Below are 26,608 nucleotides of genomic sequence, written 5' to 3'. Positions count from 1 at the left end.
TTTTCCAAGGAGTAGGAATGGCCTAGGCAAAAGTGTAGAGGTGTCTGGGCTACTTGGAAGGGAATAGCAGGAAAGGTGGTGGGGCTAGAGCTCAGGCAGGAGCAAAAGTGAGGAAGAGGGTGCACACACGTGGCAGGTGGTATGGGCCAGCTTCCAGCAGCTTTGGCTGCCAAGGAGCCGGGACTTTATTCATTGGGCAGTGGGGATGCTTATAGGTGCCCAAGAAATGCAACAGTGTTGCCTGTCGGTTTGGGACGCCTCTGGCCATTGCAACAACAGCCAGGTAGGAAGCTGGAGAGCCAGGTAGCAACCTGAAGTGAGGGTTGGAAAAGTGCCCATGGAGGTAGGGAGGAGGACACATCTTCAGCAGACGTTTTAGAGGGGGAGGTAGAACACATACAACAGCATCCTCTTTGCAAAGGCTACCTGTTAGTACCACCCAGAATGCAGCTTAAGAAGTGCTATGCAGGAATGCAGTTCTGATCATTGCACACTCCTATGTTACCCCATATACCCCAAATCCAGACCATGAAAAGCAAGTGTCCTCCACAAAGGCATCACTGGGCACATGGGACAGGGTAGGAGGGTGGATCTGGGCCCCCAAAGCCCCTGTGCTCTGTCGCAGTGGAACTTCCCCCTGCTGATGCTGGTGTGGAAGCTGGCACCCGCCCTCTGCTGTGGGAACACCATGGTCCTGAAGCCTGCGGAGCAGACACCCCTCACCGCCCTTTATCTCGGCTCTCTGATCAAAGAGGTGAGACATCCAAAAAGAAAATATCACGTGTTCTTGGTAACATTCCCACTCCTAGGAACCAGGCCACCGTCACGAGATGGGACAGTGGCAGACTGCTGGCAATCAAGTGGGAAGGGAATGACTCCCAGTGTTTTGCTTGGCGACTGCACGTTCTTTCTCCTGCTTGTGGCCACTGAGCTGGAGAAACTCCATTCCTCCCAGTGGTCTTAATGAGAATGCTTAACTCTTATTATGGGCTCAAACCTATGGTTGAGGACTCAGTGGTTTGTCTAGAGAATTTGCATGGGGGTCAAGCAAGAGGGAGCCAAATATTTGGGAGGTTCTCTGGGATTTGCATTCTCAGATTATGAAATGGTCTGTTTTTCTCTGGAGGGGTGGCCTTGCCAGCTCCAGCTGGGCGGCTGCAGCTATCTGTGTGCCGGGTCCCTGCTAATCAGTACCCTCTGCTCTGAATGCAATCTCTTCTCCCTCAGGCAGCCAGAACTTAGGGAAATAGAGGCCCAAAGGGACACCTCCTTCCAGAGATGTCAGTCCATCCCCACGGTGTATGGAGCAAAGATTTAGAGAAAGCAACAGAAAGCAAAGAGGGACAGAAGGAAAGATCCATTCCTTTCTCTTCTTAGTCAGACTGATATGACTGGGAGGCAGGTCCACGGTTGCTTAGAGGAGAGGTGGGAACAGCTGGTGATGAGTCAGTTTCTCGCTTTCCTTTGGTGATGTGGGGCATAATTAAGTCACACTGGTGAGACTTAGGAATTTGAAAATCCCAACTGTTAAGAAACAGTGCCTAAAAATCTAAAGACTCAAGCACCGTGCCTAAAATCTTGACCTTCTGAAACAATGTGTTCTAAGTAAGCCTCAGGACAGGTGGGGAAGAGCGTCCTCCACCTCGTTTGCTTTTCTTGCCTGATAAAGAGGCTCAGTATATGAAAAACACGAGGCATGAACATGAACGAGGTGGCAGTCCCTGCCTTCCAGAAGGGCTTGCTCCAGGTGAGACCTAGGTTGAACAAGCAAATAACTTTAAGGGAGTGATACCTTGTCACCATTTGGAACAATAATGGGTCTGATCAATAAATGAAAACTGGGCCGGGAGCGGTGGCTCACGCCTGTAATCCCAGCACTTTGGGAGGCCGAGGTGGGAGGATCAGGAGGTCAGGAGATCGAGACCATCCTGGCTAACACGGTGAAACCCTGTCTCTACTAAAAATACAAAAAATTAGCCAGGCATGGTGGCAGGCGCCTGTAGTCCCAGCTACTCGGGAAGCTGAGGCAGGAGAATGGCGTGAACCCAGGAGGTGGAGCTTGCAGTGAGCCAAGATCGTGCCACTGCACTCCAGGCTGGGTGACAGAGCGAGACTCCATCTCAAAAAAAAAAAAAAAGAAAAGAAAAAAGAAAACTTAAGCTCTGGACAGATGTTTTGCAGGTGCCTCTGATCCTGGGCAGGGGGTTGTGATCAAGCTGCCCCTCTCCCCTTAACACATACACACACACTCTCTCTCACACACACACACACACCCCACATGGAAAGGTGCTGTGCTACAGGCGGGCCATGGCCACCTTGCAGCATAATGACACATTTGCACTGCACATCACTTTGGGATGGGGTCCCCCTGGAAGGAGAAGTGGGCATCTCCCCTTGCCCAGCCTGCATACTGAGCTGGCAGCAGGGGGTGAGAAGCCCAGGTCAGCTCCCAGGGTGCCCAAGGTCAACTGCATCTGGGTCCTGGGTAAATCCACCCCGGCCCGGGCATCCCTGTGGAGATGTGACACAGCCACGGCTCTCTAGGCCCAAATGTGGATCCACGGCGGATGAAGTCTGTTCTTCTTCAGGTGCTATCTTGGTTTCTTCCCAGGCCGGGTTCCCTCCAGGAGTGGTGAACATTGTGCCAGGATTCGGGCCCACAGTGGGAGCAGCAATTTCTTCTCACCCTCAGGTCAACAAGATCGCCTTCACCGGGTCCACAGAGGTAACCCTCCTCACGGGGTGCTGGTGAAAGTGAAAGTGGCACGTTACTTGACACCTGTGAACTTTTCCTTTGACAGGCTTTAATATGGTTTGTTTTTCTTCTAAATTTGACCATGTTTTAGTATATAACAACCAGTTTAAAAAGTCACTGGTCTGGTTTCCAAAGTAAATAAATATCCAATAGAACTCAGAAGCCTTAGAAGAAAAGATTGAGAGATAAGATAAAGTAAAAATGTAAAATATTCATTTGTCAAACAACACCATAATTAAGAGATAAATAACAAGCTCAAAGAAAAATAGTTGTGATGCATGCAGTGCTCCAGGAATTTATATCCATCATATGTAAAGTGCTCCTACAAATCAATGAAAAAAAAAACTGAATGGTAGAAAAATGGGTAGTTCAGAGAATAGAAATACTAAATGCCCAATAAGCTTAAACTAGTTTGCTGGTAATCAGGAAAATGCAAATTCAAACAAAATCAGACTCTCCTTTTGCCTGCCAGTTAGCTAAAAACTGAAATGATACTACTGAGAATATGGGGAAGCAGGCACTCACCAACACTTTCCCTAAGATGACGGTGTTTTGATAGCACTCATCCAACATTTAAAAGTGAAAAACGTTTTGATTCAGAAGCTCCATTTGAAAAACACAAACTACTTAAAGAAATGGTCTCAGAAGGCTTCAGGGACATATTTTCAAGGATGTTATGTTCATTCTATGAAATGTTTTACAGCCGTTACAACAAGGAAAGCTGTCCATGATCTATTGTTGAAGCACACAACAGCAAACTGTAGAAAATTATCCACAATATGATCCCATTCATAAAAGCATGTGCTTGTAGAAGTAGAAATTGTCTGGAAGGATTCCCAAGAAATCATTACTGATTGCCACCTATGGGGTGGGCTCAGGGGCAGAGCGGGAGGGAAGCTGAAGACTTTCTCCCTTGAATTTACATACATCTCTGTGTGGAATTACTTCTAATGAGAAAGTACTTCTGTACTTAAAAAAGAAAAAAACACCCACTGCAATCAGTGTCCCCATCCCCCTCCTCAGTTAGTCCAGCCCTAATGGATGCTGTTACTCTCCTTGGGGACAGACATTGTCCCTGTGGATGGATTCCAGATCTCATTCAGCCATCACCCATGAGCTTGCTGATGTTTAAAATGCACTTACACCTTAGCAATGGAGAAAACAGTTTCAGACCCGAAAGAGCCCGGGCCACCCCTTGCTAGCTTCTGGCTCTAGGCCTCCGTGTCTGTGCTGGTCTCTGAGGGTCTTCCCAGCTCTGAAGTTCATGGTGCTAGGCTTTACTTGTTACCCTAGATAAGTCACCAAGTCATGTTGGGCCAGCCCTCCCCTCCAGGGGTGCGGTGGGCAATGGGAGAGACCCCATGGGGGCGTTAAGCATGACTGGTGAGTGGCTCTTCTGCTCATAGTGCACCCCTTCACTCCCTGCCTGTCTGCGGCAGCCTCAGTCTTACAGTGTGTTTCCAGAGAATTGGCTCCTTCTTATCCTGAAGGCTGGCTGCCCCCGCTACTTCTCTAACACTTGGAGGTTCCCTCAGATCACACCAAAGAGCCACACAGAACCACCTCCCTACTGGGCTGTTGGAATTTCAGCTGTTTCTAGTGAGGGGTAGAGTCACCCCGTGGTCCCTGAAGCCCTTCACCAGACTGGCTGGACCAGTCTGCTGGGCTCAGAAGGACGGGCACCAGGACAGGTGAGCGGGTGGTGGCCTTGTTTCCAGCCAGCCCTGTGGGCTCCTAGAGGCTCCAACTCACACCTGTAAGTGGAGCAGCTCAGACCAAGGATCCCAGGATGTCGTGGTCTAGCATGGGAAGAGATGCTGGCAGAGGGGAGGAGAGTGCAGTGACACCATCGGGGCCTGGAGCACCTGGGCAGAGAGCGAGGTGGTGGCAGTACCACCCGGGCTTGTCCAGAATGTTCACTGATGTTTGCATCTGGGCCAAGTTCAGCCACATTCAAGGTACATTATGGTCTGTGTTCTGTCCTGGAGGTTGGAAAACTGGTTAAAGAAGCTGCCTCCCGGAGCAATCTGAAGCGGGTGACGCTGGAGCTGGGGGGGAAGAACCCGTGCATCGTGTGCGCTGATGCTGACTGTGAGTCTCTGCCTCCTGGGCTTTGCTGGGGCTTCGGGGCACCCATCCACCTCTCCCCACTTCCTGGCCTGAATTCAAAACCAACTGAGAGTAAGATGCATGCACACACAGTGGAGATACTTCCACCCTGGGCATCCTGCCCACAGTCAGCTAGCCGCAGACAGGCAGGTAGACATCAAAATGCCAGCTCTACTTGTAGTAGAAAGCTGCCTTCTACTGCCAAAATGACATGGCTTGAGTGGCACCTGAGAGGCTGCCTGTTTCTGTGCCTCCACCTTAAGTTTACCTGCCTGTTCCTGCAGAGCTGGGATCACAAGGAGCAGGTGTGACTTCTCCTTCAGAGCCCCTGGGAGGAGGGGGGAGGGCAAGTGCCGCCCACTCCCAGTCATTCATTCTTCTCCCCTCCAAGTCACATTTCCTAGCATATGTCTTAAGATCCCTGAAGAGTGGAGATGCTTTTTCCTTGTGTCTCAGACGTGATAAATCAGAGGAGGGCAGTAGCAACTGATCCTTCAAATTACCCTCTTTGCCTGGTTCTAGGCCTGCACCCCTGCCCTGGGAAGGCAACCTGCTCAGCTGTTTGGGGGCAGCTTGTGTCTTGCCAGAGCCAAATGACACAACATTAAAATATATGCTATTGCTGGCTGCCATGTCCACAAGAGGGAAGAAAGGGCTGGCCGGGCATTCATTCGCCTGCTGACAGCGTCAGCTATCAAAAGGTGTGACTTCCCAAGTGCCTTAAAACACCTTTGCCTTTAAGAATAACCTCCCCCACCTGTCCACTGGTGCCAGAAATTCCTGTCATGGAGAACAAAGCCTTTCATTTCACACTCAGATAAGGTTGGAATTGCAAATATCTCTAAGAAAAATGACCCTGGCACAATTTCTTACTAAGGCGTAGATAACTGATATCAGTTCCTTTCTGGCAGCTGGCTTTCACAATGGGAGAAAGGACAGGAGGAGGAAACAGGCTCTGAGGAAGGAAAGGGGAGCTGGGTGTGAAGATGGACTGCCCATTTCTTGCTTGGGTTAGTGTTCCAGCAGTTAGTGTGGAAGCACCGTTAGTGCTATGAAAAGCAAGTGGTTTTTGGAGCCACATGGAGCGTTTCTGGCACTGTGACTCGCATTTGGAGTCCCAAACAGCCAAGACTCCTGTTTTGCCTTCCTTTACCACCATATCTGGATACTCCGCCTGCACTGAAGTTCATCTTCTTCCTCTCTGGAGGAAAACTGCAGCTAAAGCACAGGACTAATTGTGTTTGGGGCTTGATTTTACTTACAAGGGTCATAAAAACATGCCGTGTAGCCACCTCCCACTCCTCATCAGGGCAGTGCCAGTCCACAAATTACATCCTGACATAACCAGCATCCCAGGCAAGACATCAAGGGTAACAAGCCACCATTCCCCTGCCCCTTCGCCTCACCCCTAGCTCCATTAGGAGCAGGAAATGAGTCTGTTATTTTGGAGGAGGGTCCGTTCCAAGTTGGGACCTGGCCCAGCCAGCTGCAGGGGTCGAGAGTGCAGAGAGGTACCCCCAAACCTTATGGTGCGGTCCTGCTGCCACTGAAACTTGCACAATGACTCAGATAGATAAGAGCAGCCTCCTTCTCAAAGCCAAGGGCAAAGTCCCTTGGAGCAGCCCTGATGAAATTGGAGTGGATCACCTTCCAATGCCCAGAGCCACTGCCAGCCTCTATGCAAAAGAAAGCTGCATTTCTTAAGCAAGCAATAGTGCGGGGGGTTGGTGGTGATGAAACCAGCCAAGGGTTGAACACTAGAAACCCCTCTGTGGATGTAAATGACATCCCAATACCATTCTTATCCACTAAGCGTGTCCCCCAAGATCTTATTCTCTAAACGCCCTCCAGCTCGGTTTGAATAACTGGATTTTAACTCAATGTCAGCTCTACAACTTAGAGTCAGACCTTTCAAGTCACGCACATGATGTTACCTTACTTAATAAGACCCTTCTTTTACTCAAGGTGGAAAATTTTGGCTTCTTCAGAAGTTCTCACCAGTGGGCCTACATCAATAATTACCAAAGTTTATTCTATAAAACATTAGTCCTCTAGAAAAAGGGGAGGGGAGGGTTACATAGGCAAGTGAAATGAGGAATGCTATGATTCTCTGGACTTATTAGCATATTAAAGGTACTGAGAAGTCCTGCAGTCAGGGAATTGATTTAACGCCAAACTTGGTGGACCCCAAAATCCTTTCTCCCTTCCTCTCTGGGAAAGTCTGCAAACAAAATTAATTTCTGAAATGCAGCCATCCTGGGGCCTGTTTTCTTGTGTAGGCAATTAGAATTGCAGCTGTCGCCAGTCCTGCTTTAACGACTTAATCGCTTCCTCTTACTCCGCCCGCCTCCCTCGCCCCTCCCCCTCCAGTGGACTTGGCAGTGGAGTGTGCCCATCAGGGAGTGTTCTTCAACCAAGGCCAGTGTTGCACGGCAGCCTCCAGGGTGTTCGTGGAGGAGCAGGTCTACTCTGAGTTTGTCAGGCGGAGCGTGGAGTATGCCAGGAAACGGCCCGTGGGAGACCCCTTCGACGTCAAAACAGAACAGGGGCCTCAGGTAATCCCCCTGGTGTGTCTAAACCCATGGTGCTTGTCTAGGGGCTGAAGCAGGCAGTCCCATGGCCACGGCCTACAGGGTCCCTCTCCAAGGAAGGAACACTGACTTGCCCTACCCAGGAGGCTTTCTTTTCTTTAGAACACAACACAATCCCATCAGGTCCCGGGTCAGGTCCTGGGAACTCATGGAAGGGGGCAGGACACACTGAGGCATGGGAGGAGGGCACTGTTCCCAGGGCAGAAGGCCATCTGCCTGCACCCTCCACTCTCCAGGATGGTCTCCCTACAGAAAAGGGGCTGTAGGCTGGCTGAAGGTAGCAGAGTGCAGGCAGGGTGTGGCCTGGTGTCTCAGTTGCAGCCCAAGGCCCTCAAGCCCACGTGGGTTACAGGACAAGGTGAACCATCAGAAACCAAACAATCCCAGATGGAGAGAGCCTGGGGCATGAGAATGTATCTCCAGGCAGTAGGAACATGTATCTGGAGGCCGAGTTTGGGAAGCCAAGGACAGGATGAAAATGATCATAACCACGAGATTTAATATCCTCTTTAACAGGGCACATCCTGTATCACTTTCTTACTAATTATGAAGTAAAGCAGATGGATAAATATTTAAAAGAGGGCAGCCTGACCATCCCATGCATTATTTATATGGAGCTCAGCAGCCACTCACTTTGCTTTTAGCCAAAGTCCTGCCCCAGCCACGAAATTTCAAGTCACATGCCTGTGACTTCTCCACTTGTGTCTATCCCGGGAGGCTGCCACTTCCCCCACTGTGACAGCATTGCATGTTTACAGGGGAGGCTGCTGTGGATCTGAGCTCAGATTTGGCCCTGGGCTTTATGAAAGTCACAAAAATCCTTCCATGCCTCAGTTTCCTCATCTGGAGAATGGGGAGTAATCATTGAATATTATGAGAATTTCATGGCACCTAGGAAGTATTCAATTATGGACAGGTTTTATTTTTAAACAGGTGGAAGCTTTAAATGACAGGTTCTGCAGTCTAGGTGGTAGTGAGTGTCTATGCATGACATCAGGCTGTCCTGTGGGGATGCCCTGGCTGGGGAAGAAGGGAGGGCCTCGTGGAGGAGGGGTGGGTTTCTGGTCATTAGTGCCCACCCTCCACTGGCCCCAGCCCACACACTCCGATGCCACGTGACCCTGGCAGAAAGCACTTCTTCTTGTGGCTAACATTCCTTCTCCTCAGTCATTGCCTGCCCAGCCTCTGCCCAAACCCAGCAGTCAGTGACACAAGGTTGTCTAATGGCCTCGGTTGGATTTCAGATCTGAACGCAAACATGACCACAAGTCATTATGGAATCCACCGTGATTTTTAAAGCTAATCCGGAATCAGTGGGAAATGTGTGAACTGATCCCCATACAGAAGAAACTTTTTTACCCCATCATTATTTGTAAGTCTCTTTCCGTGGCTCTTTTCTTGGCTTATGCCTGATGTCTCAGTCTTGACTTTTGAAGACAGATACACCAAATTCTTCCAAGAGAACAGATAGAGGCAGAATGGGTGCTGATTTCATCAGTGCATTTATGCCACCGCTCAAAGTCCTTTTGAAAGCTCACTAAAGCCGTCTAACCTCAGCATATTATTTTAGCATGCTGTTACGGTTTTTTTTTTTTTTTCTTCCAAAGTGCTTTTTCATCTACGGTAATAAGATTTTACTCTGAGAGGACTTACAGCTGTCTAAATAGTCCTGTCTGTCTTATGCCTGTAAAACAGCTAGCTGACCTAGATCCGGGTCCACGGCCGGGCTAGCGCTCACAGGAATGCTCCAAAATCATTCAGGTTTATTTGGCAACTGAGCAACGAGGCACATAAACATTATGCAGGCCACCTGGCCAGGCAGGATCCGGCAGCGTCCTCCCAGCAGAGAGCTGAGCAGAGCCTTGAGCCAGTCCTGTGGGGGCCATATTTCCCTGTTTCTGGTGTTGTGCCCTGCCGCGTCATCTCACTTCCTGGCAGGTCTCTCTTCCTGTACTGTAAGGCACCAGCTGACATTTCATGGAGGATTATTAGATTTAAACAATGTGTTCCTATAGACTCTCTAGGGAGTGTTGAGTTTGGATGTGTAGGGTTTCCACAGGGACCCAGCACTGCCTGCAGGACAAACAGGGTCTTCCAGATGGCATGTGCCCAGCAGCCAGGGAGGACCTGCAGTTAGGTGAAGCCCCTGTGGCCCTTTTGGCCCCTCAGGGAGAAGAGCAGCTCAGCAACATCTGGAACTGTTAACCTGAAACTTGGGTCACCCAGAGAGAAGTTGAGAGAACCTTGAGCTCTTCTGGGATCTGTTGCAAAGCTGTTTTTGTTACCTTTATTTTGTTACTTGTTTTTGTTACTTTTTTTGAGTGGAGTACACATAAGTGGGTCAAATCCCAAAACGCCTGAAAACAGCTATAGTGAAAGGGTTCCCGCCCCTCCCACCCCATCTTTGTACACCTGGTTCTTAACCCTTCCTCCCATGGGTATCCCCAGTTCTTAGTTCCTCATGTCTCCCTCTAGAATGTTTTCATGTGTATACAAGCAGATATGAATGCAAGTCCTGATTGCCTTTGTTATTTTTACACGAAAGTTACCATGATAGTATACTATCTTGCACTATGTTTATTGTTCCCTAAAAAAAACTTGAAGAGCTCTTTATACCAGTCCATGGGAACCTGCCTGATTCTTTTTCACATGTGTACAGAATTCTGCTGGATGAAGCCACCAGAATTTCAGTAACGTCTTCTGATTAGCATGTGGGTATGTGCAGTCACACACAAGCCCTCACAGTATGTAATTTCACACACACACAAGGAGATCCCTGGGACAGCTTCCCCAAAGTGGGTTGCTAAGTGGGAACACATTTGTAATTTCCTTAAGTGTTGCTGAATTACCTTCCATAGAGGCTGACCCAATGTGTATTCCTACCAATATTCTAGAATCTTGTCTATTTCTTTACCCTTTCCAACAGAATATGGATTTTTTTCCCATCTGAGAGTTAAAAATGGTATCTTGTTTCATTTTAACATGCATGTACCTCTTACAATAAGCAAGAACATCTTTTTATATATTTAAAAACCATTTGTATTTCCTTTATTATCAAATGTGCATTTGCTTTGCATATTTTTCTTTCAAACTGTTGGGCATTTTTCTTATCACTTCTAAGACCTCTTTACATATATAGTAGAGAGATTAGCTTTCTATGAATATGACTTGTTAACATTTTTTCCAAGTCAGTTGTTTTGCTCTTTGTTATGATAATTTTGCTCCCCACCCCCACCTCGCTCTTTTTTTTTTTTTTTTTTTTTTTTTTTTACATACTCAAAATTATACATCTTTTCTTTTTTGGCTTCTGCATTTTGAGTCATTAGAAGGCACTCCAAGCTCACAGGAGACGTCTCCCACACATAAAACGTTTATGGTTTTGTTTTTCCTGGTTATATCTTTGATCTATTTGGAGTTTGGCCTGGTATAATGTGTGAGGTATGGATCTGAGTTAGTATTTTTAAACTAGGTCCATATTTCACGAGATGATTGGTCAAGTGGCATGCATGGTTTATGCCCTCTCTCCTGCTCCTCCAGGACAGACTGTCATACAATCGCACCACTGGGTTTGCTTGTTTTTCTGTTTATGATTATTGGAATAAAACCAGTTTTCCTATCTAAAAGTCCCAGCTAAAGTAAACCTAGTAAAGCTTTGTCTCTCCTAGCCAAAGAGGAGGGAGACCAGCCACAGATCATGATAAAGGACAGGATTCCCATAGATTTCAGGAAGAAGGCCCAGTGGAGGGGCCAGAAAGAGCGTTTTGCCCCTTGAGCAGTCTCCCAAAAGGGTGCGCTTTTGACAACTGGTCAGTAGCATGTTCACAAGCTGTGTGTCAGGCTGGTGGTATAGGGCAAACTCCAGCCAAGGAGACGTCTACACAAGAGAGCAAAAGGGAGAATCTTTCTCATGAGCTGTTCCCCACCAACCAAGGAGCAGCCCCTCCGCCCCACCTGGAGTTTCATTCTTCTTTGTCCCCAGGGGTGTTGAGTAAGGTGGTTAGCTTTTCTTCTCGCTTCTCTGCATCATGATAGGAGAATTCCAGTAACTATTACCCTGACTCATGGTGCCAACTGAGCAGGGCACAGGGTTGCCAGGTGATACATGGCACTCAGGTAGACATGAATTTCAGATAAACAGTGAATGCACTTTTAGCTTAAGTATATCCCAAATATTGTTTTGGGACATGCATTATACTAAAAAAAATTATGTGTCATTTTTCTGAAATTCAGATTCACTGGGCATCCTGTATTTTTATTTGCTAAATTTGGCAACCTGAGTAGAATGTAAAGAGTTGGGAGAGGAAAGAATGTGACCATTTCAGACCTGTGTCACCCATGGACTAACTTTGCTGCATGGAAAAGGGAGATAGAAGTGTAAATAAGTCCCAAACCTCCAGAGGACGAGACGAGTCTATCTCCCCATCTCTCCCCTGCTCCAAAGAGTCCAGCTCTGTGCATCAGAGGAATATTTACCTGCAAGGCACATTAGTTACATGGATCATGACTTGACAAGAATGTGCAGAGGGAGGACGGCTGATCATGTTGAAGGCCACTGCAAACATGAGATGGCAGCCACTGCCCAGAAGGCAGCCAGGCTGCACTTTTTGTTTGTGTTTTGCAGATTGATCAAAAGCAATTCAACAAAATCTTAGAGCTGATCGAGAGTGGAAAGAAGGAAGGAGCCAAGTTGGAATGTGGGGGCTCAGCCATGGAAGACAAGGGGCTCTTCATCAAACCCACTGTCTTCTCAGAAGTCACAGACAACATGCGGATTGCCAAAGAGGAGGTACAAGGGGGCTGTGGCAAGACTGCAGCCTGCAGGGCCTTTCGAACAGGAGTCCTTCCCTAGGGCCCAGGGATCCCAGAAATCCTTGTGATCTGAGCGTTTTTTTGTTTTTGTTGTTGTTGTTGTTGTTGTTGTTTCTGTGTGGTCTTTCCCCTCTCCTTTGGGGTCCCTAGGGAAGCCGTTTTGTCCCTGCTTCTGGTGAACTCCAAGCATGATACAGCAGGTACCTTGTTTGTTCTAGCTAGTTTTCACTCATGGCTCACCCTCTCTGGGGAGAAGCAAGCCCTCTCTGATCTAACACACCGGGTCCCTGAGTCAGTCATGCAACTGCAGGTGGAGAACTGTTGCCACCTGTGGGTTTTGCCAGGGATCAATTCAAGAGCCTGTGGATTCAGGGCCCAAAGCTGCCTTCAGGGCCCCCCAGACTAAACTTCAAGTGTTCACTCGAGGAACGTGTCACAGCTGGAATTCTTATTGACATTTTCCACTACGGACATCTTGGAAATGAGGGAAATTAAGGAGACTCCCTTACTCCCATAAGAGTGTAAATCTTTGTCTTTTAACCCCACTGTTACACTAGATGGGAACTGGTTCCCACACAGCATTTGTAAGAGGAGAGCTGGATCCCAGGAGGTTAGACCCTGGACATGATCTTTTGGGGCACATGAAAGGATGAGTCCCTGCCAAGGGCTTTCTGGGACAGGTATTTTAGAGGTGTCTTCCTCGAGATTGTTATGTGCGGTGATGGCATAAAGCTCAGCTCCTTAAACATCCCTGTGACGAGAGGTCCTGGGGAACCTGGAAGGTATTTTGGCAGGCCAGGCACCATCCTGCCAGCTTATAATTATGTCTAATATTGAATCAATTACAAGCTCCCTTTAAAACCACCTTTAAATGTTCAAGCCTTAGTTCTTCCATTTCCTTTTCTTTGCTATATCACAAACTGTGGTGAATATTGTGCCATTCCTTTCTCTGGTAATTGTTATGGAAATGTTCTAGGGTATCTTCATTGGTTGAAAACACAGCTCCAAGAGGTAGGAGCACAGTCTTACAAAGTGCCTGCAAATATCCTTCAAGACAACTCTCAAAACAGTTACCTAAAGATTTTGTCTTCTGTGCATCTATGGGTTACTCCAAGACTCTCTGGCTGGGTTTCTCAGAAACCCTGATGACAACGAGACATCTTAAACATAACATACATTTTTTGTTATTATTTTTTATTTTTGTTTCATTTTAATCCTTCCCTTCAGTCTTCAACGGTAATTGCAGCTAAAGAAATGTTTCGATGTTCTTTCTTCTCTAATCATCATTTTTCATGCATGTGTGTGCTCTGGGTATATGAAAAATGTGTAAAGAGAAGGAAATGCTTGCTCACAGCATGCATTTCCATTCAGTCATGCCTCTCATTGCCATTCCTGCAATTAATCATAGATTTTTGGACCAGTGCAACCAATACTGAAGTTCAAAAGTATCGAAGAAGTGATAAAAAGAGCGAATAGCACTGACTATGGACTCACAGCAGCCGTGTTCACAAAAAACCTCGACAAAGCCCTGAAGTTGGCTTCTGCCTTAGAGTCTGGAACAGTCTGGTAAGTTGACTGTGTGTGTATTTCAGCTCTCCTGAGTTGCTTCTTGCTAAGTTCCTTATTCTTCTATTAACTGAGAGTTTCTCATTGTTTACATTGTATATTATGTACCAAGCACTATCTCAGTGCTTCCTTCCATCCTCATGACCACCTTCTGAGGTTGGTGCCATTATGTCTACATTTCATAGATGAGAAAATTGAGGCACAGAGAGATGAAGTGACTTGCCCAGAGTCACACAGCTAGCAGATGGCTGACAGGGCTCCAGTGCCTGTGCCTGTGACCCCTGTGCTGTACTGCCCCTCCAACTTTGTTTTCCATTCTCATTCTAAAAGCAGTTCATGCCCATCTGCAAAATAGCTATATCAGTCCCTGCCTCATCAGTAATTCTGCAGATGATGTTTTGTGATCCTCATTTTAAAGATTAATGAATTGAGGCTCAGAGAAGTTGAGCAATAAGCCCGGAATCATATAACCAGGAAGCAGGAGAACTTTAGGGTCAGATCTGTCTCATTTCAAAGCTAATTCTTATTCCTCTACACCCTGATTTTTCTTTCTTTCTTTTTTTTTTATTTAGATGGAATCTCACTCTGTCCCCCCAGGCAGGAGTGCAGTGGCACACTCTCAGCTCACTGCAACCTCCACCTCCCAGGTTCAAGCAATTTTCCTGCCTCAGCCTCCTGAGTAGCTGGGACTACAGGCTTATGCCACCATGCCCAACTAATTTTTGTATTTTTAGTAGAGATGGGGTTTCACCATGTTGGTCAGGCTGGTCTTGAACTCCTGACCTCAGGTGATCCATCCATCTCAGCCTCCCAAAGTGCTGGGATTACAGGCATAAGTCATCATGCCTGACCCTCTCTTCTTTTTTCTCCCCTTATCATTTCATTCCTATCCCAATGAAACACACTCTGTACTTGAGGATTTCCAAATGTTGCTGATGGGAAGAATGAGAAGACAAAAGTTGAGAGCACCCTGTGTTTTCATCATGGAAGCTTTGGCAAAAGACTGTTTATTAGTCAATGCCCTGCAATGGGGGCTCAGTGGCTGCAGTGCCAGGAGCCAGGGGGTCTTCTCCAGATGACTCTGAACTTTCTTTCATTATTTTCTAGGATCAACTGCTACAACGCCCTCTATGCACAGGCTCCATTTGGTGGCTTTAAAATGTCAGGAAATGGCAGAGAACTGTAAGTGTGTCCATCATTCTGAGCCTGCCATGGGCTGAATACAAGATCCACTAGATTTGCAGGCAGTGACTCAGGCTCCAATCTGCTGACCGCCCCCCTCCACTGCCATCCTGCTTTGTCTGGGCCAGCTGTGTCACTCTAGGGCTAGTGGGGACCCATCCCTTCCTCTCTCCCACCCACCACCCCCACCGTTCCCGCTCCCTTCCCCAGCCTGCCCCGCTCCAGACCTCAACTTTTGTGTCTGCCCAACACCCATCATGCTGGGGATGTTCAGTGGATACTTGACAGAAGCTCCCTGAATGGGGACACAGGCAGAATTGAAAAAGTATATTTTTTGCCAGATGTGGGGTGTCATTATTCACACAACTCCCCACTCACAGCAGTGAAGACACGTAAGGCTGACCCAGGTAAGGCTCCTACCTGTTGGGTCCTTTTTTCTGAGCCTAGCAGGGGCCCCTCCCAGCAGGCATATGACAACACCTCCTGCTGGGCCTCTGCGGCCCTCTCAGTACATGCAAGCTCACTGCAAATCCCTCCACATGTGTGTGCAAACCCACTGCAAACCCCTCCGTGTGTGTAAACCCACTGGAAACCCCTCCACTGTGTGTGTAAACCCACTGCAAACCCCTCCACTGTGTGTGTAAACCCACTGCAAACCCCTCCGTGTGTGTAAACCCACTGGAAACCCCTCTACTGTGTGTGTAAACCCACTGCAAACCCCTCCACTGTGTGTGTAAACCCACTGCAAACCCCTCCGTGTGTGTAAACCCACTGCAAACCCCTCCACTGTGTGTGTAAACTCACTGCAAGCCCCTCTGTGTGTGTAAACTCACTGCAAACCCCTCCACTGTGTGTATAAACCCACTGCAAACCCCTCCACTGTGTGTGCAAACCCACTGCAAACCCCTTCACTGTGTGTGCAAACCCACTGCAAACCCTTCCACTGTGTGTGTAAACCCACTGCAAACCCCTCCGTGTGTGTAAACCCACTGGAAACCCCTCTACTGTGTGTGTAAACCCACTGGAAACCCCTCTACTGTGTGTGTAAACCCACTGCAAACCCCTCCACTGTGTGTGTAAACCCACTGCAAACCCCTCCACTGTGTGTGTAAACCCACTGCAAACCCCTTCACTGTGTGTGCAAACCCACTGCAAACCCTTCCACTGTGTGTGCAAACTGATCCACACTTCCTTTTTTGTCCTGCCTGCTGGGAAAATGAGTTCCCTAGGTTTAGATTAAGGGGTGGAACTTCTTGTGTCTGGCCCAGGCCCAGAGCCTCCAGGGAGTGGAGATGTGTGGTTTCCAGCCGGACACCATCTTCTCTCCCCTGCTCAGGATTTTATTAGCCTGTGTGGACAAACATTTTGTAGGATCAGTGTTCCCAGGGAACCATCTGTGACAACACCTCAGGTTCCTGGGACATCTCTAGGGATCCAAACTCTTCCTTTTATTTCACCAGTCTGTCCTATTTATATACAAATGTACTCCCTTGTACTTGTTTGCACTTCTTCCAGCGGGAACAGACTCAAACGCTTCCCCTCACCTTGGGCCTTGGTTGGAGCCTTTTTGTGGCTTTCTTTTGAGATTCTTAAAGATGCTATGAAGGGATGGGCCTGGCTTCCATCCCTGAACAGATGCTCTTGACCAGTCTATGTGGAATTGGGGTCCTGTCCCCCTCCCACCTCAGTCCTGCTTTGTAGTCCATCCCTGACTCTCGGCAAATACCCCAAGGCGTCTGCACATGTGAGTGAAGCCTGCCCATTAGACTCCCCCATATCCCTATGGCTGGCTTCCTCTTCAGGGCACATCAGTAATTCTTGGCCATGAAACCCCTTTGCAGAAATTGCATTTCCTCCCTCTAGTGGCCTATTTGTATTTGAGTTCTGTGAGCCCCTGCTTCATCACTTCTTACACCTGCCCCTCCAGGGACAGGCAGCCGGGGGTGGGGTCACCAGTGTCCCCTCTTGGGCCCTCCAACAGCAACAGTACTGACAACAGCTGGGATTTGCTGAGCACAGACTCTGTGATTTGCGGCAAGCTCTGTTGAGCTCTCTGTGCCTGTTCATACCGTCCTCACACCCATCCATGAGATGGGTCCAGCTGTTTTCAGATGAGAAAATGGCACAGGAAGCTGGTAAGTGACAGTCAGAAATGAATGCTGGCAGCTTAGTCCTTGGACCCACCGCAGTGCAGGACCTTGCTCAACAGGGGTCACCCTTGTCCACCACCTGTTCGTGAGGCCACCCAGGGCTTGCGTGGTCATTTATCCCCTTTCATCTGCTGCCTTCAACCAGCTGGGTCATTAGGGCTGGGGAACCTAGACCCCACACAGTCCTCCTCCCAGAGGCCAGATACAGCCTCACCCCACAGTAAGAACTCCAGTCCCCAAAGCAAATGTCTCTGGGTATAGAAGCTGCAGGGCCCCCAATCCCTGGTGTGTACGGCTTTGCACTGGTGATTCACCCTCATTGCAGCCTTCCCTCTTGCCACCCTCACAGTGCTTTCGGCTCCTTAACACCCCCTCGCCTGGCACAGAGCAGGGCTCAGGGAGGACTCACTGAACACAGCCCATGTATCCTCCTGCCAGTTAGCCACCATCGGGACTTTTTTTGAATGTCTGGTTTTTAGACCCTTGGCCTATATTTTCTCAAGGCTTTTGATAAAATATTTAAAAATAATTCACAAGGAGCCTAGAAACTGCCTGGAAAACCAATTTCTGTTTTCAGTTGTCTCTAATTAATGTCTTCATGTTGCGAGAAGTTCCCCTTTTTTAATGCTGGAGCGTCGTGCGGGGGATTCCATGGTTTTCCCCGTCCCCGGCCACCTGGACTGGGCTGGCTTCTGGCCGCCCACCCACGGGTCCCTCCGGGAGCTGTTTCTGTGCGGGTCTCAGGATGGAGCCTGAAATTCCTCTTCCTCCTGGGCGCCTTTCTTCTTAATAAAAATGATACAGTAACCAAAAAATCTACACAATAGAGATATGGAAAGTCAAGGCTTCACTCGCTGACCTTCAATCCAATTTGTTAGAGGTAAACGTTGTTCCATCATTCATTTGCTCATTCATTCTTTTATTCGCTTGGCAAATATTTCTTGAGTATCTTTGATTCACCAGGCAGGATGCTAGGCTCTGAGCATATTGCAGTGAACAGCACAGCCACCAGTCCCTGTGCCTCCTGACATTCTGGTGAGGTTTAATAGGAGTAAGGCTGGGCTCATGGATAGCTTTGAACTCCAAAGTGGATGAGACTGGCTGAGAATCCATTTAGGAGGTGTTCCACTGGGTTCAATAAGAGCAGCAAGAATTTGAACCAGGACAGCAACTTCAGAAATAGAAAAAATGAGAGGAGCTATGTATTTATTCTTAAAGGAATTCTTTACTACTACTGTATGTGTCAGTTATGTGTTAATTCAATCTGATTTTATCACTTTGTTTTCTTTTCTTTACTAACTTGAGAAATCATTGGCTTTGAATTTTTACAAAGTGACATTATATTCTCACTTTTTAAAGTGTATTGTGCATTTTATTTGCATACAGTGGATTTATATATGTGTGTTCTTTTCTGTTTTCAAATGAAATGGGAGCAAGCTACATTTTGTTATTGAGACTGGGTTTTGGATATCCTTCCATTCTTTTTATTGATGATCTTCTATGAGGAACTTTTGTGTATTTCCAAGTGGTTTTGCTATTACAAACCATGCTAATGTACTTCCTTGTGTATACATCTTTATGCACTTGTGGGAGATTGTTTTCAGAATAAATTCCTAAAATTGAGTAATCTGCCACATGAAAAATGGGCTTACCACTGTTTTGGTAACATTTCTTTAATCATGATGGCATTGAGCACCATTTTTACACTTATTGGTAATTCGTATTTCTTTTTCTGCAAACTAACTATTCCTGTCCTTTGTTGATTTTTCCATTTGATTATTTGTGTTTTTCTTGTTGGTTTGCAAGAGCTCTTTGTATATTAAGGAAAATCACACTCTGATCTTCATACAGTGTTGTAAATTTTTTTTTCTAGTTTGTCATTTGGGAGTTTTGATGGAGTCTTTGCTCTACAAAAGTAGAATTTAGTGTTCTGTTTATGGCTTTTATATTTTGTGTTATATTTAGAAAAGATTATAAAATAATTCACTTATTTTCATGGGTTCTGCAACTATTTGTTTTAGGAAATGACCTAAAAATCTCAATGGCACTTACCATTCATTTTCTGCCTAACACATGGTAGGTGCTCTATATGATTATCTGTAATTGTTATAATTACAAGGAGGTGATGGTATTCCCATTTGATAGTTGATGAAGTTGAGGCTCAGGGAAGGCAAAGAACTTACCTAAGCAACATAGTTCTAAGCCAGTGGTTCTCCAACTTGAGTATGCATCAGAATCACTTGGAGAACTTGTTAAAATACAGATGTCTGGGCCCCATCACAGAGTTTCTGATTCAGTACATTTATTAGTTTTTTATTGCTCCTACAAGAAGTTACCATAACATCAGTGGCTTAAATAACATAAATCTATTATCTTATAGCTCTGTAGGATAAAAATCTGACACAGGTCTCCCCGAGCTAAAATCAAGGGCTGCATTCCTTTTTGGAGGTTCTCAGGAAAGAATCTGCTTCCTTGCCTTTTCCATCCTCTAGAGGCTGCTGATATTCCTAGGCTGGTGGCCCCATCCTCCGTCTTCAAAGCCAGCACTGCTGCATCTCTGAACCTGTTTCTATAATCTCATTTTGCTCTGCCTCTTCTTCTGCCAGTTTTAGGAACCTTTGTGATTACACTGGATCTTACCTGGATGATCCAGGACAGTCTCCCTCTTGTAAAGTCAATTGATTAGTAACTTGAATTCCATCTGCAACATTAATTCTTCACCACGTAGCCTAACGTATTCACAGGCTTGGGGGATCTGATTGTGGATACCTTTGGGGAGATCCTTATTCTGCCTACCATAGTAGAGCTGGGGGAGGCCTGAGAATCTGCATTGCTAGCAAGTTCAGAGGTGAGGCTGATGTTGCTGGTCTGGGGACCACACTTTGAGAATCATTGGTCTAAGGGAGGAGATGGGATTCTGTCACAGGTGTCTTTAACTACAGAGACTCTAGTGGCCACCTCTAGCTTCGTCTCTTCCTAAACAAGCACACATTTTTCTTCACCTGACAGCAGATCAAGCATTTAGAGGGATTTAAATCTCTCCAAAGCTGCCTCTCGGGTCTTGGAAGGGAAGCTACCCTGAAGACAGACCATGGTGCCAGGGAAGGATCACCTGAGCCCTGCAACATTTGAAGAAAGGAACTACATCAAGGATGTAAACTCAAAGGCTGTGGACTCCCCGTGTCCAGTCTGTGCTAATGTCTGCTTCCCTCACGCCCCCTAGGCTGGCCTCACTGTCTGACAACTGGTCCCCAGCTGTGCACTCTGAGGTCAACTTCAGGCACTTAGTGTTCTTCCCTCTGGTCCTCTGGCCACATCCCCAGCCAATGGCTTTGGGCCTCTGCCTCTTCTGTCTCCTCTTCAAGCAGCTCCCAATTGCCATCTAAAAGTTATAAACCCAGTGTAATTTCTGCTCTTCCCTTGTTCACACTCACCCCACCGTCCACTAGGCCCTCTCTTTTTGCTCTCTATTGCCATCCCAGGGAATTCACCTCTTTATTTTTTTTTAAATCCCCTTTATTCTCCAAAGGTAAGCCATTAGTCCTGGCTATTTCAAAAGCATCACACACGAGAAAACCTTGATATTTACATTTAAGTCACATATGCAGCTACTAACACTTACTAGTGGTGTTATAGTCCTGGCTATTATTCCATGAAGTCGTCACATTTTGACCTTTTGCATAAGCCTCCAATGGCCTGATGGAATGATGAAGCATCAGAACAGTTTCTACACAATGGCTAAGGGACGTGCCCATTTTGAATTTTCCTCTTTTCTGTGATCACAGAGGTGAATATGCTTTGGCCGAATACACAGAAGTGAAAACTGTCACCATCAAACTTGGCGACAAGAATCCCTGAAGGAAAGGCGGGGCTCCTTCTTCAAACATCAGACAGGGGAATGTGGCAGATGAAACGTGCTGGAGAAAAAAATGACATGTCTGACCTTCCCCGTACACATTCTTCTGGAGGCTTTACATCACCTGGAGTTGAATGATTGCTGTTTTCCTCTCACTCTCCTGTTAATTCACCAAACTGGGGATGCCCATATGTTGTCTGTGAAATCGCAGTCCTGCCTTGGGAGGGAGCTGTTGGCCATTTCTGTTTTTCCCTTTAACCCAGATCCCGGAGACAGTGAGATACTCAGGGCGTTGTTAACAGGGAGTGGTATTTGAAGTGTCCAGCCATTGCTTAAAATGCTTTGCTGAATCTGACTCCAGTAAGAATGTGGGAAAACCCCCCTGTGTGTTCTGCAAGCAGGGCTCTTGCACCTGTGGTCTCCTCAGGGTGGACCTGCTCGTAGAGCAAGCCACGCCTCTTTCCGAGAAAAAAGTGGGACCAATCCATGGGAAAGGACCCACAGTACGTTTTGGTTTTTTGTTTGTTTGTTTGTTTGTTTGTTTAAAAAAAAAAAGGATTTCACGGTGAGAAACTTTTGGGAAGTGCATACCGTGGAAGGATGTCAGGGTCTTTGTGGATTGCATATTGACATTGACCGTGAGATTCAGCTTCAAACCAATACTGCCTTTGGAATAGGACAGAATCAATAGCCCAGAGAGCTTAGTCAAAAATGATATCTTAACCAAGGCACTTTCTTAAGCAGAAAATATTGTTGATATTACCTTTGCTGCTAAAGATCCGATATTCTAACACCACAACAGCATAGCAAATCCCAGGATAATTAACCCCCTCATTTGACAAATCAGAGCCGTAATTCGCTTTAACAAATTATGCATTTCTATCATGTTCACTAACGGCTTACGATAAGTCTATATAGTCTTCCTTTTCTCAAGTTCTGTTACCCATTTTAGATGAGTAAAGCATACACAACTGGAAAGACTGCTGTTATAACACAGCCTTGTTATTTTTAAGTCCTATTTTGATGTTAATTTCTGATTAGTTAGTAAATAACACCTGGATTCTATGGAGGACCTGGGTCTTCATCCAAGTGGCCTGAGTATTTCACTGGCAGGTTGTGACTTTTTCTTTTCCTCTTTAGGTATCCAAATGATGATGTGCAATTTCATGTTTTAACTTGGGAAACTGAAAGTGTTCCCATGTAGCTTCAAATACAAAAACAAATGTATTATTCGGATACTTTTATGGTACTAACTAGTACTTTCCTAATTGGGAAAGTGGTGCTTAAGTTTGCAAATTAAATTGGAGAGGGCAATAACAAAATGAGGCCCCATATCAGAACCAGTGTGTGTGTAAGGAAAACCATGTATAAAATGGGCCTATCACCCTTGTCAGAGATATAAATTACCACATTTACCTTCCCTTCATCAGCTAACACTTATCACTCACACTACCAATAACTTGTTAAATCAGGATTTGACTTCATACACTGAATTTTCAGTATTTTATGTCAAGTAGCTATAGACACTAACCTTGATAGTGACACGTTAGAGGGTTCCTATTCTCTCATTGTACAATAATGCCTTTAATATGAAATGCTACATTATTTATAATTGGTATAGTTAATGTATCTTTTTATAGTTGTAAGTACACAGAGGTGGTATATTTAACCTTCTGTAATATACTGTATTTAGAAATGGAAATATATATAGTGTTAGGTTTCACTTCTTTTAAGGTTTACCCCTGTGGTGTGATTTAAAAATCTATAGGCCTGGGAATTCTGATCCTAACTGCAGATCGTGTTCCACAATGCAAAAATGATAAAATAAACTTGGATATTTGGGAAACATTATGCTTTTTCATTTAAAGATCAAACTCATTTGAATTCTGTGGCAGGCCTTTCTCTTTCTGAGACCTGTACAAAATGGCTGATATTAAAGCAGGATCAATAATGTAAGCATAAAATTACATTTACTCTGTCAATTGGGCCTAGTGCTTTGCCTGACTTTGAAACCCATTTCTTTGGGATCGGGTTGACCAAGCAAGGAGCTGGGCCTCAGAGGTTCCACATCATAGCTGACTGAGTTTCAGCTGTCATCTAAGCTGCCTGAGTCTCCGTTTATCATAAAGTGGTGATGATGTCAGTGAGGGAAATGGTGGGGAGGACTGCATGAGGATTGATGGACAGCATTGTGCCCCTGACTGTGAGCACAAGTGTCTGTTTTTGTCACCTTTTCCTCTGAGGATCTAGAGAAAGGATCAGTTTGGGTTTCACTGACCTCAAGTTTCTAAAGCTTCTAACCAAGAAGCCTCAATCACCACGTTGTGAGCTGACACTGACACTGGATCAAGATCATTGCTGGTACTGGGGTATGTTCTTGAAGCCTCACCTGTGCATTTGATGTAGAAAGCCCAGATCACTTTGACATGGGTGGCAAAGCACCACCTCTTTAACAAAAAACTTAAGGGAGGCTGGCATCAGATCTCTCGTAACATACGCACTTACGTTAAGAGAATTTAGACACATTATTTAGAGACATCCTATTTCTCAATCCAAATGCAAGCAGAAAACTATAGGAGAAGGAAATTTTCCCTCATTTGGTGTCCCGGAATGTGACTCCCTGAAGGGAGCCATTCTGGGGACAATTGGAGGGTGTAGCGTGCGTGTGCACACATGCATTTGTGTGCCTGGTGTGCGTGTGGGGGTTGGCACACTCTCTAGAAGTGGACCCTTTGGGATGTCCTGGCTTCTCCTGCTGGTGGATGAAGCTTTGCTCCTTGCTCCTAGGTATGAGCTTGAAAGGGGTTCATGAAGGGCGTTTAGGAAGTTGTTCAAGGAAGACTGTCTGAGGAAACTGCGAACTGGGCTGAAGAAAACAACCAGAAAACACAGAAGGAGCTCTCAGCCACTGTGCCTTCAAAAAGAGAGAAAAGTCAGTTCAGGGAGGTGGCTTCCAGCTGACCACCCGCCTCAGGAGGGGTCATTCCAACCTAGGGTGCTGAGAATCCGGGTGGGAATACCAGCAAAAGCTAGAGAACCATGGGTCAGCCAGCCTTAGGAAGAAGTGGAAAGGAATCTTAACTTACCTGCAATAACCTTCCTATGAGAAGTTGTGGCTAACGCATACCTAATGGCTAGAATTAAATGCTGGGAATATAACGGGCTCAACACAGGTCATCCGCGTGTCAAATGTTCCTGCTGTTTTCTACATTGGGGACATTTCCTAGCCTATTCCCAAGCTCATTTAGAAGGGAAGTGGAGGTGCCCCGTCTTACTCAGCCGCGTCCCCTCCAGCGGCTGCCCGGGCCCTGGGCCTGCGCTCCCTCGCGGTGGCGCCAGGTGGCGGGGCTGCGGGCCCTGGAGGAGCTGCGCCTCCGTCGCAGGGCTCTCTCAGCACTGAGGACACCACGCCCTGCAAACTGTTGGGAACTTATCTGTAGTAATCACACTGCTGGCTCCTGCAAACTGGTGTGAGGCCCTCAGGGATGAGAACAGGATTGCAGAACTGCGCTCACCCTTTTGGAAACTCGTCCAGTGGCAGGAGCAGCCTCCCCGGAGCAGAGCAGAGCTACTCGGTGGTCCCTTCGCCAACCAGGGACCCAAGAAGCCGCTCAAGGAACGGTCCCGCGGTGTCCGGGAGGTCCTGTAGGAGCCCTGTAGCTGCCCGGGTTCTGTGAAATGTCAGTGAGGGTGGGGGAGATTTGCGCTAAATCCTGGGAATATGCGAGTCATAACATTCCAGGAGAGGAGCCTAGGGTGCTGGTCCTGCAGGGGGTGGAACCCCCTGCTTTTCCTGAGCAGGCCTTCTCCTGGGTCGACACGTGGAGCTCAGTGTGAGGCCCTCCTGCAGCGTGGACGCGGATCTTTATGGTCTGCGTTTATATATTAGCCTCAGCAGCCTGATGACACCTTTATGAAAGGTTGAAACACGATAAATTACCAATATTCCATGTTTTATGTATTCCCCCCAAAGCCAACAATTAAAAATGATTCACCAAACAGCAAATTCTCTGCATACATCCATAATTGAATTAGCAAAATCCATGTGATGGAGGATGTGCAAACTGCAAATCGTCAACGCTTTAGAACTATATATTTCTGTATTGCCCTGGAAAGAACTGTACACAAATGAATATTCCCTGTCTTTTTAATTTTTATGGCCGGAGTGTATGGGCCACATGTAGGTTAGGGGCTGATCTGCTGATTTTGCTGCCACTAGAGCAGAGGGATAGTGAAAGCGGGGCTGGGCGCAGCACCGACCAATCTCATCGCCGCGCTTGCCCCGCGTGGAGGGAGCCGGGTGCCCGAACCTGAGGGAGAGACCTGGTACTAGAAGGGCCCGCGGACCCTGGCGTCTCCAGGGGCACGGGGGTTGAGCGCGATCGCCCGCGTTTTACGGCTAGGGAAACTGAGGCGGCCACCGAGGGGACGCCTCGAAACCATTCCGGGGAGAGCTGGCGGCGGCCTTGCTCTGCGAGCTCTTCGCGCCACTCGCCCTCCCCGCCCGCCCGCCGGCCTCAGGATTGAGGAAGTGCGTCTGGGCCCGGCCCCCGCGCGCGGCCCGAGGCGCGGGGGGCAGACGGCGGTGGGACGGCCAGGCCCCGGCCCGCCAGTGTCCGTCCGGCCCCGCGTCCCGGAGCGTCCGTACCGGGCCCCGCCGCTGCCGCAGGTAAGTGCTGTTTCTCCCCGCGCCCCCCAGGGGCCTGGCTGCCTCCTGCGGCCGGCCCGGGAATCCGGAGCCCGCGCCCGCGTCCGCGGGGAGCCCTGGCCTCTGCCTGCCGCAGGCCTGCGCTCCAGGCGGCCGCATGGTCGGGCATGGGTGGCCGTTGCGCAGGGGCCGCAGTCCGAGGGGCGCGGAGAGCGTGTGGGGTGACCCCCAGTCTCACGTCCCCGCTGCCTCCCGCCACGCCCGTAGCCCAGCCAGCCTGTGGTAGGGGGGGTGTGCGGGCCCGAGCGGGGAACCCCGAAACCCTGTATGGGACAGGGTCGGGAAAGCTGGGAAGCAGAGGCAAGAAACACAAGCAGGGAAATACACCAGGGCGTCCATATCTTTCCTCTCCCTTTGGAGAAAACCCGGTCCTTTAACTGGGAGCGGGCGGAGTGTGAGCGCGCGGTTGTGCCTGTGCCAGGGTGTTGGCAAGAGACAGCCCAGGAGTCTCTCACTGCTCCAGGGCTTCCTGGTGTTGCGAGGTGGCCCAGCGAGGCTTCACCCTCCTCAATGTCTGGGTTATGCTTCTTGCCCAGGTATCTCTGGCTGGTACAGATACAACTGCTATGTCTGCCATGGTCTCTGCAACCTACATGGGACCTTCCTGGCAGGCAGGGACGCAGGCGAGGAAGCCTAGTAAGGCCAGGGTCAGCGGGGAGACGATGGTGGAGAATTTAAAGACCCCTGTGGCCATCTCAACCTACCCCTTCACAGTTTGAGGTCACGAAATTTTTCTCCCACAAACACATCCCCTGCAACAGGTAGAGAAACAGGGGCATATAGCTTTTAGCAAACCTCTCACCATATACACTAATTTTAGAGTTTGCCACTCACTCGCAGGGTATCAAAATGCCCAGACATTAAAGGGACAGCTAGAACATG

The 26,608-nt window shown here is 47.7% G+C and overlaps 2 protein-coding genes and 1 long non-coding RNA gene across 6 annotated transcripts in view; 2 read left to right on the top strand and 1 right to left on the bottom strand.

Annotated features, from left to right (window-relative positions):
• ALDH1A3 (aldehyde dehydrogenase 1 family member A3) overlaps nt 1–22,859 on the top strand; it is a 36,892-nt gene extending 14,033 nt beyond the window's left edge. Inside the window, exons 6-13 of one of the 2 annotated variants that reach the window (XM_010381686.2) lie at nt 626–754; nt 2,612–2,725; nt 4,744–4,846; nt 7,235–7,419; nt 12,077–12,241; nt 13,673–13,830; nt 14,938–15,012; nt 20,948–22,859. In XM_010381686.2, coding sequence (XP_010379988.1) covers nt 626–754; nt 2,612–2,725; nt 4,744–4,846; nt 7,235–7,419; nt 12,077–12,241; nt 13,673–13,830; nt 14,938–15,012; nt 20,948–21,020 — 1,002 coding nt within the window. In that variant the 3' untranslated portion in view covers nt 21,021–22,859. The remainder of the gene's footprint in view (nt 1–625; nt 755–2,611; nt 2,726–4,743; nt 4,847–7,234; nt 7,420–12,076; nt 12,242–13,672; nt 13,831–14,937; nt 15,013–20,947) is intronic. The other variant, XM_030930367.1, reaches the window with a different exon arrangement.
• Nucleotides 19,448–25,500, bottom strand: LOC104676803. Its single transcript, XR_749970.2, has 2 exons — nt 25,014–25,500; nt 19,448–22,222 (listed from the first exon to the last, which is right to left on the bottom strand). It is a non-coding gene; the product is annotated as an uncharacterized LOC104676803 (long non-coding RNA).
• Nucleotides 25,501–25,575: 75 nt separating this feature from the next.
• The window catches only part of LRRK1 (leucine rich repeat kinase 1), a 147,895-nt gene continuing 146,862 nt past the window's right edge, over nt 25,576–26,608 (top strand). The window contains exon 1 of one of the 3 annotated variants that reach the window (XM_030930364.1): nt 25,576–25,687. The gene's annotated coding sequence lies outside the window, so the exon portion shown is untranslated. The remainder of the gene's footprint in view (nt 25,688–26,608) is intronic. The other 2 variants (XM_030930366.1, XM_030930365.1) reach the window with 2 other exon arrangements.

Source organism: Rhinopithecus roxellana, chromosome 5 (assembly GCF_007565055.1).
Source record: "Rhinopithecus roxellana isolate Shanxi Qingling chromosome 5, ASM756505v1, whole genome shotgun sequence".
Taxonomy (NCBI): domain Eukaryota; kingdom Metazoa; phylum Chordata; class Mammalia; order Primates; family Cercopithecidae; genus Rhinopithecus; species Rhinopithecus roxellana.
This window is presented reverse-complemented; position numbering and strand designations above follow the sequence as displayed.